The following is a 16,783-nucleotide window of genomic DNA, read 5'->3' on the forward strand; positions in this document are numbered from 1 at the left end:
CAAGACCCTTAAATGAGAACGTTTTAACTCTCATTTTCTAATCCAGATGGAATTTGACATCATACTTCATTACATATAAAATATTTTCCTGTGAAATAAACTCATTATATTCTACAAAGCCTAACTGTTATCTGTTGTATATAAATATACATTATATTATATATATATAAAGGAATGCATCACGACACAAAAAATGAAGGGAAAGGAAATCAGAGAGTAAAACAGACTAATAAGAAAAGTAAGAAGAAAACAGATATGTAATTGCACCACTCAACCTGAATAGTCAGATATATAACAGAAACTAGCTAAAACAGAGCTTTTTATTACAAAAGTTTAAAGGAGAACTAAACCCTAAAAATGAATATGGCTTAAAATGCCATGTTTTATATACTGAACTTATTGCACCAGATTAAAGTTTCAGCTTGTCAATAGCAGCAATGATCCAGGACTTTAAACTTGTCACAGGGGGTCACCATCTTGGAAAGTGTCTGTGACACTCACATGCTCAGTGGGCTCTGAGCAGCTGTTGAGAAGCTAAGCTTAGGGGTTGTCACAAATTATCAAGCAGAAAATGAGGTTTGTCTGTTATATAAGCTGATGCTACAGGGCTGATTATTAAATTCTGATGCTAATTGCACTGGTTTCTGTGCTGCAATGTAGTAATTATCTGTATTAATTACTAATCAGCCTTATATGTGACATTTCTATTCTATGTGTACTGTATATTGTGAGTGGGTCCCTAAGCTCAGTAAGTGACAGCAGCACAGAGCATGTGCAGTGAATCAGCAGAAAAGAAGATGGGGAGCTACTGGGGCATCTTTGGAGGCACAAATCTTCCCTGCTAAAGGGAGGTGGTTGCCTTGGGCTGGTACAGAATTCTAAAACATAATGTACAACATTTCTGCCCTACTTCTTTAGTTAAGCTTTAGTTCTCCTTTAAACGTGCAGTATGTCCAAAAATATATTAGAAAAAAATAATTGAAAATTGAGGTCAAGACAGGAATATCTTATGAGTGCTATAGTCAAAAAACCTCTATATTGGGAGGGCTATTATAGAGGTCCTAAGTCCATGTGGGGTTGGTTCAATGACATTTACATGTCCCCTTAGACACATACATTATCTAATGTACACCTATGTATGGAAAGGAGGCCTTATATGCCTGCAGAGCCAACTGATACAGGATTTCGACCCTTAGCAAAGTCATTTCTTCAGAAATTATTATAGCAAAGTTCTTAATGCCTGCTGAACTACAAAGCCTGATGCACTTTTCACTCCGCAAACCCTAGCTTTATCAAAGCAATCTGTTTTGCCCAATTCAATTTGAATGTCTACCTTCATAGCTATACAGCAGCCTATTTATATAAACTGTAGTAGTTCTCCTGAAGTAAACACACACTTTTTGCATAACAACAGTAGATTATATTTAAAATCAATTACAGATCAAGAGTAGTGGCAGTACAGGTCATGAGTAAAGTTTCTCAACTATTTTCCCTAAAGTCCACTGTAGCCTCTTCCATTACCCTTCCATTTTTACTATTTTTATGCTGTAGTCAAAAGTTATTTTAATAACTAAAAAATTAGTTTACAGCAATTGTATTGGTATTCAAGGACCTCCAGACTTAACCATATGAACCCTCAGTGGCTTAAATCTAGGGTCCAGAAAAATATAATTAAACACACACATTAAAATGCGCAAATAAAATACAAGTGGAGAACTGTGTTATAAAATCACCATTATGGATACAGAGCAGGCAAAAATATCTATTTCACTGTATCTTGTGTGTGTCTCCACTGTGCAAGCAGTAAATATCCCATGCCGTAAAATACATACAAAGCTAAATTGCCATTCAAAGGTGTAAACTTACAATGCTCTTATCAAAGACACCGAGAATTCAGCATATGGTCTTCATAAATTGATAACATGGACCATTGTACTTACAATGTCGTTTTGTAACATTTTCTCCTTTACTTCCAATTTACCCTTTTGATGTTTACTACTGACATGAATAGGAGCCAAATGTTTTATCAAACTCGGGAAAGATACATTTTGGTAAACCTAATATCTGATAAAAAGGAGACAAAATAAAGTCAAATGCATTAATCTTTCAAGAACTCAAGACACTTCCCGTTTCCCTAAGCAAGGATCCATTTTGCACATCTTGTTTGAATTTATCATCTAACGTATGCCTTTTGCCTTTTCTACAGAGAGCTCAGATAGCAGAATGTCGAGATCTTAGTTCATGAATAAAAACACATGATCAGCATAGTCACCACAAACATAAAATAGGAAGAAGCAGGAATTATTATCTGCAGCGTGATGTGTTGGGCTTTGATCCATCAGTTTCTGCCTTTTCTCAGGAAAATTCAATCCAGCTCCTATTGAAAGACCTACATTTTTTATGTTAATATTTCCCTGACCGGCAAAAATAGTTTCAATGTGATGTTAAAATAGGTGTAAGTAGAGACACATTCACTTAGGGGCAGATTTATCAAGGGTCAAAGTGAATTCGAGGGAATTTTCAAAGGATACTACGACTTCGAATTTACTTCGAATTCGTTTCAAAGTAAAAATAGTTTGAATATTCGACCATTCGATAATCAAAGTACTGTCTCTTTAAAAAAACTTCGACTTCAATTCTTCACCAAATTAAACCTGCCGAAGTGCTATGTTAGCCTATGGGGACCTTCTAGACCATTTTCTAAGTCTTTACACATTGAAGTAAAATCGTTCAATCGTACGCTAAAATCGTTAGAATTGTTAGATTTTACTTCAATCGTTCGATGGCCAAATTCGTTGAAAAATCCTTCGACTTCGATATTTGAAGTCGAAGTATTTTAATTCGATGGTCGAATTTCGAAGTATTTTTTACTTCGAAATTCGACTCTTGATAAATATTAAAGTACTTTACTTAAAGTACTTAAATTGCTTCATTATTTCTAATAATCTTTAAGTCAGACAGCACTGTTATAATAACTGTTTATAATACACAAAAGCCATGAATATCCTGTAAATTATATCCTTATAAACGGTGAGTAGTGATGTCATCAGTTATAAACGGTGAGTAGTGATGTCATTTCTGTCACATGACTCACTAAAATTTGTGTATTATAATAAATAAAGTACCCCCAGTTGTAAAATATGAGGATATTAGAAGTTACCTCGGAGTTCCATGACCTGTATAAAAACACTCGGCCTTCGGCCTCGTGTTTTTATATGGTCATGAAACTCCTCGGTAACTAATAATATCCTTATATTTTACAAGAGGGGGTACTTTATTCACTATATAGTATGTGATGTAAATATGTTTTATGTGGCAATGTCCAGACTTCTTTTAAAGAGAGTGGGTCTTTGAGCATCTTACATTTAGAAGTGGGAAATGAAGCAAAGGTAGTTGTAGCTGAGACTAGAGTCCTGCGCGGAACCAATTTCTAAGACTCGGACCTGACCCAAACCCGCAACTCGCATATTTACCCACTATGATGCGCTACCTGACCCGGACCCACAAGTGCCTTATCCACAACCTGGCCCGCAACCCACTGATCACCATCAAAGAGGAACTGATGTTGCTGCAAACCGGAAGTGACTTTTTCAAAAGTAGGCAGGGACAGAAACAAGTTGTGTAAGATTTTAAAAGGACTAACATATAGACAATATAACATAAGATAAGAAATTTAGATGAAACCCGCAACCTGCATCTATACCCACACCTGAATATCCTACTCTCATTTCACAGGGTACTCGCTTTTTTTGCTGAGAAACCCGCGGGTACCCGACCCACTCTAGCTGAGACACTTCCCTGACACTCACTCCTTAGGGCAAGGCCAGACGTGGCGTTTTTGCAGCGTTTTTACGTTGCGTTTTTAAAAAGAACAGCCAGGTGTAAATATGCTACTGAAACCACATGAGACCATCAACATGCGTTTTTCATGCGTTTTTCTTTTCCCAACATGCACTTCTCATTGTTCTCATTGTTCTCATTGAATTTGGACGCTGCATATTTACATAAAGTGTGGTTTCAAACGTGCAGATCCCATAGAGTCTATTGATTTGGTAGTTTCTTGACGTATTGGCGTTTCTGCTAAAAAATGCCAATACTGGCGTCCTGTGGCGGATTTCAGCTTGCAAGTGCCCTGTGTGAATTGCCATAGTGCGTTTTCCATTAGTTTCAGTGGTAGTGCAGTTTATGCGTATTTACGCATGCGTAAAAACGCCGCAAAAACGCCAAGTCAGGCCTTGCCCTTACATCTTATAGTGATGGTATGAAGCAATTAAACATAAAAAGTTCAGACTTCCAGACTCCCCAAAACTTGCATAAATCAATGTTGACTGGTAAGTTGATCTGCATTTAAATAGTGGGATTTTTAGATGATGACCACTCTTTGGGTATAGAATATAATATTTAAGTCATGGTATAGGGAGTAGAAATACCATACATAATGTACATCCACATCACAACAGCTAAAGACTGCTCATAGATGCCAAAAGTGAGTGTGCGGGACAGAAGAATAAGGCGAATCTTTGAGCATTCAGCAGCCGTTTGACTTCATAGACAAGGCTAAGTTCTGACAAATAATTGAAGAGGGAACTGCCTTCATGGAATTTGTTTAAAGCTGAGACTTAAAAAGGGTTGTTCACCTTCAAGTTAACTTTTAGTATAATATAAAGAGTGATATTCTGAGACAATTTGCAATTGGTTTTCATTTTTTATTATTTGAGGTTTTGAGTTATTTAGCTTTTTATTCATCAGTTCTCAAGTTTGTAGTTTCAGCAGTCTGTCTGCTAGCGTCCAAATTACCTTAGCAACCATGCATTGATTTGAATAAGAGACTGGAATATGACTAGGAGAGGGTCTTAATAGAAAGATGGGTAATAGCAATAACAATAAACTTGTAGCCTTACAGAGCATTTATTTTTAGATGGGGTCAGCGACCCTCATTTGAAAGCCAGAAAGAGTCAGTAGAAGAAGGCAAACGATTAAAAAAATAAAAAATTATATAAAAAAATAAAATAATGAAGAACAGTTGAACATAAAGGTGAACCAACCCTTAAAGGAATTGTTCAGTGTAAAAAATAAAAACTAGGTAAATAGATAGACTGTGCAAAATAAAAAATGTTTCTAATGAAACATTTTAGACAAAATGAGTTAGACAAAAGAATGTAATGTATAAAGGAAGGCTGGAGTGACTGGATGTCTAACATAACAGAACAGAACACTACTTCCCACTTTACAGCTCTCTTGGTTTCTACTGATTGGTTGCCAGGCCAATCAGAGACTTGAGGGGGGGCACATGGGTCATAACTGTTGCTTTTGAATCTGACCTGCATGCTGAGGATCAATTGCAAACTCCCTGAACAGTTATGTCCCATGTGGCCCCCCTTATAGTCACTGACAAACTCAGAGTTAGAGAGCTGAAAAGCAGGAAGTAGTGTTTTGGCTATTAGACACCCAGTCACTCCAGCTTTTATACATTACATTTTTGGCTAACTAATTATATTAGAAATATTTTTTATTTTGCACAGCCTATCTATTTACCCAGTTTTTATTTTTATACTGAACAATTGCTTTAAGCTGGCCTTTCAGACTGAGTTGAAAAGAGGCCAGTTATCTATCGGGCAGGTTTAAAAATCCTGTCATATGGGGACCACATTGGTTTGGCCTGGGGGGGCAAACAATCAGATCAACCAAATATAGCTCAAAATGTAGGTGGCCAAATCCTACAAAAACCTTAGACATTATTGGTACGTTTATGGCGGTCCACCGATCCCAAGTACTATGGATATCAGTAAGCTCAGTAATCGGGCAGGTTTGAAAACTTTAAATAAACATAAAAGAAGGGGTGTACTCCCATCATGTAATATTGTATCAGCACCTTTTTCAAATAAAGATTACAATTTAGCAAAGAATGATTGTTCATCAAAAAAATCTGTTAAACCTGTTCCCAAAGCGTTTCGTCATATCCCGACTTTCTCAAGGGTGATGGAGTGATGGTTTGAAGATTTTGCAACATCTCAGCCAGTGCATGGTACATTACCAGAGGATGAAGCGATATGGTACAGGTTACACTGGCAGCTTAGACAAGAATAGTGGCTGGAACCCAGCTAGGAAGTAATGTCACCCAGGCAGGTGAAACAGGGCCGCCATCAGGGTGGGGAAACGGGGGGGAGAGTTGTAGGGGGCCCAAGGGTAAGGGGGGCCTGGCCACGCCACACTTACTTGATTAGCCAGGCCCCCCATCTTTCTGAGAGCTGCTGACTTCGGGAAGGCATGGACGTTTAAGAGGCCCTGGCCACCAATTTTCTTATAATGTGTGGGGGGGGGCTGGCCACCAATTTTGGCCAGCAATTTTTTTTTCATGTGGGGTCCTAGCCACCAATATTTATTAATAGGGGGCCCTGGACACAAATGTTTTTTTTATGGGGGGCCCTGACCACCAATATCTTTTTATTTTTTATGAACATCTGGGAACCCTGGCCACCAATATTTTTTTTGTTTTTTTACTGTGTGGTGGGGGGCGGACCTGTGGGGTGGGAAGGGCGGACTTGTAGGTGGGGCTTGCAGTGGGCGCGGCCCAGGGGGCCCAGGAAATTTTGTGGTATGGGGCCCTGTGATTTCTGACGGCGGTCCTGGGTGAGCTGGCATACCAACACAAATTCTACTGTTTTAATAAAAAACAACATAAAATCCTTTGTTTATTCACTGTACATTGCTACACTAAAAACTGCTTGCAACTTGTACCTATAAAAGCGTCACTATCAATGACACCTAATTACCAGCAGATGTTCTCATGTATGCAGACATCTTATAATGGCAAGGAGCTTCCAGCTGTTCAGATCATTTTAGTATAGTTTTGCCATAGGCTAATGAGTTGATTAAGGAGATGGAAATGGTATGGAACAAAGCTTATTACAGAGAAAACCCATTTTTAATAAAAATGAATCAATCATATGAAATTTACACAGAAAATAAAGCTTACTAATGATCACTTAATACAGACATAATATGGCTGGAGAAAGCAAGCTTACCTATTGATGTAACTCAAAGCCACATATGTAGGTTGCTGTAGTTCCTGCTTCTCCAAGACACGTGGATCTGTATCTGTAATACAAACAGTACTTTAAACACCTACTTTGTTGTTTTGTTTAAAAAACATGCTACACATAAAGCAAACATGTACTGTCTCTTTTTTAGAGATTAAAATGATTAGATGATAGCATTAAAGTGATAATTCTTCAAAATAAATAAGATGCTTTATTTGTTGTACTATGAAGCAGTGTTAGTGTAAAAACGAGAAGCAAATACAATGGTTGTCATTTATTAAGGCCTTGAATGCAAGTTCCCTCAGTGCTCATTCAATATACACTTGTGTTTGGGGTGGGGGGGGGGATATAAAATCTTCCCAAAGGTCATGTTCTTGCAAGGGGACAGGAGAGGGGACTCTACCTTGCTCCTCCCAGTGGCCCTTCAGAATTACAGCACTGGCGAACGCAGGCAGAACTGTATTTTGTGGGAAGGACAACAGCATTGCAGTACCAGCTACTGTACTATTTTTTGATAGAGTCTAAAAGGGTAATGTAATTACAGGTTACCTGTTTGATTTTGGTTGGTCGCTATTGCAGCTATATGTACAGAATCTACACTGTTTTGATTTTGGCACTGTTTAAAGGTTGAATCTTGACCAGACTCCAAACTCCGATTTGTATACATTTACATTGTCGTATTGTTCCAGAGCTTCAGATGATTAAATATGGGTTCAGATTTGGTTTGCCTGAACACTTTCTGTCAAAACCAGTGAAAAAAACAGTGCCGAAATCCTGTATTCAGTGCATTCCTGGTGACATCATCAGTAAATTCCCTTTTTTTCCCACCACTAAAACTGACACAATAATGATTCCATCCGTTTTATTTTCTATTAGACATCTTCCTTTGGTGGTTTTGGTTTTACAAATATTTTTGTGGTGCCAACATTTACAGTATATATTGTAATTATAATGCAGTGAAAACCACGTGAGACATAGGTACGAAACCAAAGGGAACATTTATGGCCATAAGAAAGTTTATGCAGAAAACCCCATTCATTAAGGGTACTTGCGTTCAAATGCACTTTTTGCACTTTGGTGTATTTGTGGATGGTGCCACTCACTCCTTCCTGTCCCCCTTTCCTATTAAGAGGAATTGGTACAAAGGAACACTGGATCTTGTGACACCTCCAGACCAGTCAGTAGCTTCAGAGTTCCCTCAGCTCCCAGTGCCAATAGGTGCGATGCACTTGTCAACTGGACTTGGAAAACTTTTAGCATAATCGCTTCAGCCTAAGTGTAATGGCTTAAGAGGCTACTCTGGGTATTCTAAGCCTCATGATTTTTAGTCATTTGAAAACCACTAAATCACCCTAAGCAGGAATGTATTTAGGTTCCCCATAGGTACTGGACCTCACAGTGCCATTCAGTTTACAGAAGCGAAGTCACGCACGTGGCTGCTTATGATATCACTTCCAGTCAGGGCCGCCATCAGGGGGGCACAGGGGGTACGAGTGTACCGTGCCTGGGCAGACTGAACTTTTCGAAAGAGCCAGGCTCCCCTTGACAGCGCCGAAGCCTCCTTCCGAAGTCCCGAACAGCCGAAATGCGGAAGTGCCGAAAGTTATGAAGTCCCGAAGCGGCAAAAAGACCTGAAGCCATGAAAATAGCCGAGGTTTTGAAGCGCCAAAAAGACTCGAAGTCACAAAAACAGCCGAAGTTGAAGTCCTGAAGCGGGGAAAAGACCCAAATTTACGAAAGGAGGAGAAGTTGAAGTCACAAGTTCAATTCCTTTGAACACCTATGTGTGGTTTTTTTTTTTTTTATCCCCTGGCCAAAAATGTATTATTTTAATAATCTATAGGCCCTGCCACCAATGTTTTTTTTTTTTAAAATATCCCAATTTTTTTAAACTTGTAAGGGGGGCCCTGGGACCAATGTTTTTTTTAAAAATATTCTTTGGGGCCTCAATTTTTTTAACTTGTAAGGGGGGCCCTGGCACCAATGTTTTTTTTAAAAAATGTTCTTTGGGGCCCCAATTTTTTTTTACTTGTAAAGGAAGCCCTGGCACCAATGTTTTTTTTTTAAAAAACACAATCTGTGCAGATGTTGCTGTGGCCCTATAACTGATAGGTATGTCACGGACCAAAATACAGTATCTAAATATGTAGTGTGGTTATACTCTAAATCATAAACACTTGACTCTCCGATCTCTCCTAGCATGAGAATAAATGAGCCATTTGAGAGTCCACTAATAGAGATGTTTGTGCAGAGAAAGTTTTCTTAGTATCTGATCAAGCTCAAGCCCTGTGTTACTGCCCTTACGTCTCTGTTTTGGTATCTTGCAAATAAGTAATATGATCACTTTTCATCTGTGGATTCAAGTAGATTATGTGCTTATATTTACAGGCTGACCTTTAGTCAGATACATTTATCAGATGCACTTATCCTTTCAATCAGCACACTGTCTTCAGCGCAATTTAATCCCACACAGGTCTTCCCCTTCTAAAGTCACAAAGATGTCAACCATTACATTCACTTTGCTTGGAAGTAGGAATGACCTCAAGTAACATGCATACACTTAACACAGATCACTCCTTGTTCATAAATAAAGACGCTGTAGTTTTCATTCACAGGAATGCCATCCATCAAGCGTGACATTAGTCAGAACCCTGCTCTACATACAGTTTATCTTTGCTGCAAAAAAATCTCTCTTTACTTCTAAATTGTCACAAACTTCCCAGCAGTTTTTCTTCTTTAATGTACTTTCCTTGACTCTTATTTGATTTAATAATGGTCAAACAGGAGCTTTTATAGAAAAATATTTCAGCTACTGGAACTATTAATTCTCTATTACTGTCTGATTAAGTAGGGAGCTGTTTGGGGTATACAGTGTTTCTTTGTCTGCACACAGGGAGAGTGAAGGATATATACTGGCAGATGTGAAATAAGCTGGTGCATAATACTGGCTGCAGCACAGACATATTTTGTTACTTGACTGATTTGTGCTCAGTGACAGTTGCAAATAATGTTTATTCAGCATTTTATCAAGCAGTTCCTTGCATCTCTGGGCTGTGGCTCTATTGCCTCTAAATCCAGCAACCTACAAACAACATGTCACCTGCAGCATCCATATTTCTCACAAGTTCATCCTACTTTATTGCATTGCCAACTAGGCTTCACAGCATATATATCACGGACTGAAATTGACTGTCAAGCAGTATCTGTTCTCTGCCAGGGGTCTAAAACAACATAACCCCTCACTTTCAACAGATCAACTAGGAATTTAAATGACTTAGTTATCTGCAACGTCTGCAAACAAAAGGAGCTTATAGTTAATTTCTACTGCAGATCCGAGGAGTTGTTTGGATGACTATATTGATACAGCGATGGGACCTACATTATTACTAATAAACCTGTGTATCAGTGTCTGACTGGGACACCAGGGGCCCACCCAAAAGCCTTTGACTAGGGGCCCACCAATTAATCTTAGACCAGGAGCCCACTCTTAGTACTATTATTCTTCCTCTCCTCACTCAACCTCTATTCTCCAAGTCTCTTTTCTTTACATACTATAATCTATTATTCCATCTATATTCCATCTATTCCTCTTTGTTCTCATAGAATTTGGGAATAGCCATGAAATATGCCAAATGTATAGCAGCATGACGGCCCACTGACACCTTGGCCAACCGGGACTTTTCCTGGAATCCCGGTGGGCCAGTCCGACGCTGCTGTGTATTGACACAGCTCTGATATACAGGAATACCATTCCCATTCAGTCCTATTAAAACAAACAAAAAAGCTCATATACCTTCCTTAAAACGACTTGCTCTCCAAAGTAGGCATACCAATGGATGGCATACAGATGACAGTACCCAAGGCTAGGTTCCACCTACAATCGTGCCCACACCTCAAGGGGAAATACAACACCTTGGCTTTGTCTCACCCCCCACTGACCCCTAGAAGTAGGACAGCAGCACATGGGATATTATGACCTATAAAAGGGCCACAGAAGATGTACATGCCGTGGCCCCCCTACTGTTGCACCCTAGGCACTTGCCTCTTAATTATACCTCTATTTCCAGCCATGATCTCAAGCATAAAGGACAAGTTAAGGCTAATACACATATACAGGTATGGGGCCTGTTATCCAGAATGCTCTAGACCGGAGGTTATCCGAATAAGGGATCTTTGGGGCTCCACGCTATCATAAAATCCCTTCTTTTTTTTTTGCCATTTTGGAACTTTCTTCAAACCCTGACTTCATGTTTTTCAGGGGGCTGAAAAACAAAGATGAAAAATGCAGGGAAACATAAAATGGGGGTACCCAAAAGTGAGGTTTCACTGAACAAATGATAAGGACTGTAAAATAATGACATACCATGTATAAAAATGTAAAATGTTTCATGAAAAGAAACATTCACAGGGACAATGAGGTGTGTTTAAGGAAAGAGGCCCACTGAAATGCATTAAAATTAGTTTTTGACTGTGTTTTTTGTGGCACCTCTATCGCTTCAGTTCCAAGCTCCCTAAAAATCAACTTTAGTCTATTGAAGAAAGCAGTCATCTATATAACTCTATAATTTTATTGTATATGTACATATTAAATGTAATGTAACTTTTTACATTCCTAAATCCCTCCAGCCAGAATGAGATGAGTTTCATTGCTACTAGGGATGCACCAAATTCAATATTTTGGATTCTGCCGAACCCCCGAAAACTTTATGAAAAATTAGTCAGAATACTGAACTAAATCGAATCCCAATTTGCATATGCAAATTAAGGATGGGAAGGGGAAAACATCTTCTACTTCCTTGTTTTGTGACAAAAAGTCACACGATTTCACTCCCCATCCCTAATTTGCTTATGCAAATTTGAATTCGGATTCGGTTCGGCTGGGCAGAAGGATTCGGCCGTATCCGAATCGTGCTGAAAAAAGCTGAATCCTGGCCGAATCCCAAACCGAATCCTGGATTTGGTGCATCCCTTATTGCTACCCACCACTCGGATACATACCAAATATAAAGACATATTGAGAACACCACATATCCCTACCACATATAGTAACACCCTTTGAACCTGCACTTTACAATGTAGTCCTCCATGTACACACACACCCAACTCTCTGCAATACACATAAATGCAAACCAGTAAGAGCTCTACCAGTTATTGTCCATTTTATTTATACACAGACACCCATGTGTGGATACTCAAGCTGATAAACCACAGCAAATACGTGTGTGTTTCAAAATTTCCACAGACTATTATAGCTATATGGAGTGATCAATGTGCAGCCACACTTGGTGACATGTTGTATGGGATTTTTGGACTGGCCCTCCTTTGATATAATCAAACATACGTTTGTTGAGCAATCACTGAAAGGGTGGATACCTTTCTTTATAGCTTCTTTTTCCTTTCTGAGCAATGATGGACATTAATAGAAATATTTGCAAAGAGCTTAATTCACTTTAGGACTAGCATCAGAAATTACAAGATTCCCTACTTATCATCAACATTTTGTTATGGTTAGTCTAATGCAGATTTTTGTTGGCAGGGGTCAGTCTTTGCTGTTCAATGGTAATTCAGGACCCATTAACTCATAACAAGGTTATAAAGTACAGGTATGGGATCCGTTATCTGGAAACCCGTTATCCAGAAAGCTCAGAATAAGGTAAAGGCTGTCACCTATAAACGCCATTTAATCCAAATAATTCAAGTTTTTGTTAAAAATTATTTCTTTTTTTCTCTGTAATAATAAAGCAGTAGCTTGTACTTGATCACAACTAAGATATAAATAATTCTTATTGGGAGTAAAACCAGACTATTGGGTTTATTTAATGTTTACAAAAAAATAAAATCCCATTTTTCTTTCTTTAATGAAAAAGAAACCTATCTCCAATATACTTTAATTAAAAAATGTGTTCCTTTTTATAAGAAACCTGACTGTATGCCGTGAAATTCTCCCTTCATTTACTTCTATGGATAGGAATTGTCAAATGGTCCCTAACTGATGAGCAGGGAAACAATCATACTTATAAACAGCAGGGGGAGCCCCCGCCTAAATTCCCAGCCATTCAGAACTCAAGCAGCTTTGTTTATGACGATCCCTAAGCAGCCCAGACCACACTGAGCATGTGCACAGTCTTAGTCTTGCAAATATGTTTAACAAAGTTATGGTGACCTCCTGTAGTCAACTTTGAAAGCATAAATTATTTGTTTGATTAGGCTTGTGGTGCAGTAAGTTCATGTTTATATTTAGTATACAAAATACAAAATTTCTAGCCTTATTCTATTTTAGACTTTAAATGCCCTGTAAGGTATGAAGAGTCAAATTAAAAGTAAATAAAATACTATGGTTTCTAACACTATCACTATCTGTTTAACAGCCAACTTGTGCAGCACAAATTGCCTCTGGAAACATCATTTTTAATAAACAGTATCTGAAAAGTCAGAAATCCATACACAAAGAATGGACTAAGGAGATAAGGTAGGAAGACGCTATTGCCATACTAGCTTGTGGTGAGAAGCACTCATGGCTTGTCACTGTCACTTAAGCCAGCAGATTTACTAGCAGCTTCTTTACAATCACTATCACTAGACAGGTGCTTAGGAGAGCAAATCCAGCTCCCTACAACTGAAGTACACACATGAGCTCAGCCGCATTTATAATGATATATGTACTTATTGCTAATGATTTCCTCGCATACAACAGCCCCATTTTAAAAGAGCCTGACTCTGCAGTTTTTAGACAGTTAAAACAAGAAATCCAAGGATTTCTATAAATTATTCTAAACCTATGCCAGTGTAACCATTATTACCGTAAATGAACGCTCTGTAAATCATGCATTTTTACCCCTATCTTCTGCCATGTTTATGATAGAAAAATATCTCCATGATACCAAATGATGTGCTTCTGGCCTGCTCCACCACTCTGCCCCATATCAATTATTACTGCAGTGTAATAAGTGGTGCTGGAGGACAGGTATGAAAAATTGGTTCCTAACACTAACCTTTACAGCTGTCAAGATCCTTCAAACATGCAATTAAGTAGACAAATAAGTGCATGCTGAACACCTAGGATTATTATTTGTTAGCATGCACACACACAATGATTAAAGCCCAATATCCTTAAAAACTACCACTATTCATGGTTGGTGTGTATGAAGCTGAGGATTCTACACTACTGAATGTGGCTCCCGTGTATAAAAGGTTGGGTACCCCTGATCTACGTTGTTAGGTGTAGGGCAATATATAGTTGAAAGAATCTCCACTGCAATTACAGGCATGGGATCAGTTTTCCGGATATCTGTTATCCTGAAAGCTTCAAATTATGGCAAACTGGTCCCCCATAGACTCCATTTTGTTTAAATTATTTAGAATTTTAAAAAAACATTTCCTTTTTCTCTGTAATAATAAAAGAGTACCTTGTACTGTATTTGATCCAAACTAAGATATCATTAATTTATACACTAATAAACTAGGGCTCACCACAAGAGCTGGGGGAAATACTATGTATTTTTACACCACCTTGTCTTGTTCCATTAAATATACCTGAATTTAACAACTATCTCCTGCTCCGTTTCTGACATTCTTCAGGCTCGTTCTACATACAGAGCATTCAGTGTCTATGGGCTCAAACCAAATCTCACTGGTAGCAAGGAAAAGGCTGATTTCTCTTAACAAGTTGTAAACAATAAATCTTTGACATTCCATTTTTTATTAGCGTATTGAAGACAAAGTACCACATGGAAATATTTAGAGGGGGGGGGACTTGTTATTCTAATTTGTCCTGTACGAGACAAAGAAAACACAGAGAGATGCAAGGCAAAAGCTATATCATTCTAATTATTTGCCAAGCATAGAATACATTTAATAAAAAGGTAGACCTGAAGCCAACCCAGTGCACAGTGAATGAAATGTAACATTGCTAACTAGGAGATCATTAGTCCTTTTTACATGGTGTAATGTTATTCTAGCTTATGTTAATGTAGACTGATTTAAAAGCTATAATTATCTCCACGGCCTATGGCATTTATTAATGGGCAATTCAATTTGGCCAAGCCTTCATTAATCAAAGCAACCAACAGGAGACCTGGAGAACTAAGGCAGAAATAACAAGCAATGTAAATCATGTGCCTATTTAATAAACACAGCTTAGAGCTCTAACCCCTTATTCCTTGCTAGAAACAGAAAATTCATTTAATGTTATTTTACTCACTCACTCTTATTTACGCTTATTTTTCCATTCTGCCTGTAGTATTCTAAATATAAATATTAATATGCTAGCATGGCATGAGTTAATATGCAGGACATACCTGATAACACAGCTTCATTAAAACAGGCAAAATCTTGAAAACAGTTTTTAATGCAAAACTATATAAAAATTACCAAGAGCATGAAGTCTTTCCTGGTTCTATATTCACTTTTTTTTGTATTTTGTTAGCATATAAAGATTAGTTACATCATTTGTTTTTGAACTTGTTTAGGTTTATGTCCCCTTTAGTAGAGCAGTGCTGTCTATCTGGCACCCAGTGGGTCTACCTTGCGTGCCCCCTGCATTAAAGTCTGGCTGCTGTGGCTGCTTACCTTGTGTAAGCTTTACGAGTAATCAGTACTTGGATTAACTAGCCCTTGCATTGTCTACACCTTAGCCTCAGACTTTAAGCCCATGCAATGTTCACCTGTTCACATGTCAAACAGTACTGTATTGTTCATCTTAGAATGATCCTCCTGATCATTTACTTGCATGGTCTTGTCTCCTGCCTGCCCTGCTCTGTCTGTACCTGCCCTACACTGTCTGCCCTGCTCTACTTTGTTTGTGTCTGCCATATTCTGCCTTTGTGTGCCATACTCTGCCTGCCTTTTGCTGCCTGTGTGTGTCATACTCTGACTTCCCTACAGGGGTACAGGGGACGTTCACTCACAAGCCCCATGGGTGCAGACTTTGGATAGGGTTTGGGCGTGCTTTGAGTTTAATAAGGCGGGGTGAGGCAGTGCTAGGTTTACACTCTCATCCCTTTAAAGCAGGACACTTGAATACACATCCTGCAATTTGGATGCATGGATCAAGACTTTGTGTGCAGTCATCCATCCAACGTGTAGTAAGTGCATTCAATAAGTGCCCTACTTTAAAGGTGTGAAATGGTGAATCTAGGCAGTATCAAACTAAAGTGCTTTGGGCCTACTGGAAACCCAACTTCTAGGGCCCATCTAAAATTGCCACAGCAACCTCCCCCCTTCACCACTGCTCCAGTCAAGGCTCCCCCAGCAGAACCAAAGAATAGGTGCCTGGTATTGGGCATGTGCGAACACACTGTATCCAAGAGGGCAATTCCAATGAGGGACATGGCTAGTCATGGAATTTAGTCTGGAATTAACTTACCTTTAAAGGAAAACTTTACCCCCAAAATGAATATTTAAGCAACAGATAGTTTATATCAAATTAAGTGGTATATTAAAGAATCTTACCAAACTGGTATATATATATTTAAGTAAATATTGCCCTTTTACATCTCTTGCCTTGAACCACCATATTGTGATGGTCTATGTGCTGCCTCAGAGATCACCTGACCAGAAATACTACAACACTAACTGTAACAGGAAGAAGTGTGGGTGGAACAACTCACTCTGGTGGTCTAGTGAGCCGGAGGGGATGCCCGCCATGCTGTTCCTCTGCTATAGAAGAGCCGGTTCCTTAGGGCGCGCATCCCCTTGTTTTATAGGCGCATTGGAAATGGCGTAATGATGTCAGCGCTCAATGG

General features: G+C 38.7%; 1 protein-coding gene across 1 annotated transcript in view; it reads right to left on the reverse strand.

Annotated features, from left to right (window-relative positions):
• The window catches only part of jazf1.S (JAZF zinc finger 1 S homeolog), a 193,540-nt gene that overhangs the window by 65,312 nt on the left and 111,445 nt on the right, over positions 1–16,783 (reverse strand). Inside the window, exon 2 of the mRNA XM_018269244.2 lies at positions 7,026–7,098. Within this exon, the coding sequence (XP_018124733.2) occupies positions 7,026–7,098 (73 nt within the window). The remainder of the gene's footprint in view (positions 1–7,025; positions 7,099–16,783) is intronic.

Source organism: Xenopus laevis, chromosome 6S (assembly GCF_017654675.1).
Source record: "Xenopus laevis strain J_2021 chromosome 6S, Xenopus_laevis_v10.1, whole genome shotgun sequence".
Taxonomy (NCBI): domain Eukaryota; kingdom Metazoa; phylum Chordata; class Amphibia; order Anura; family Pipidae; genus Xenopus; species Xenopus laevis.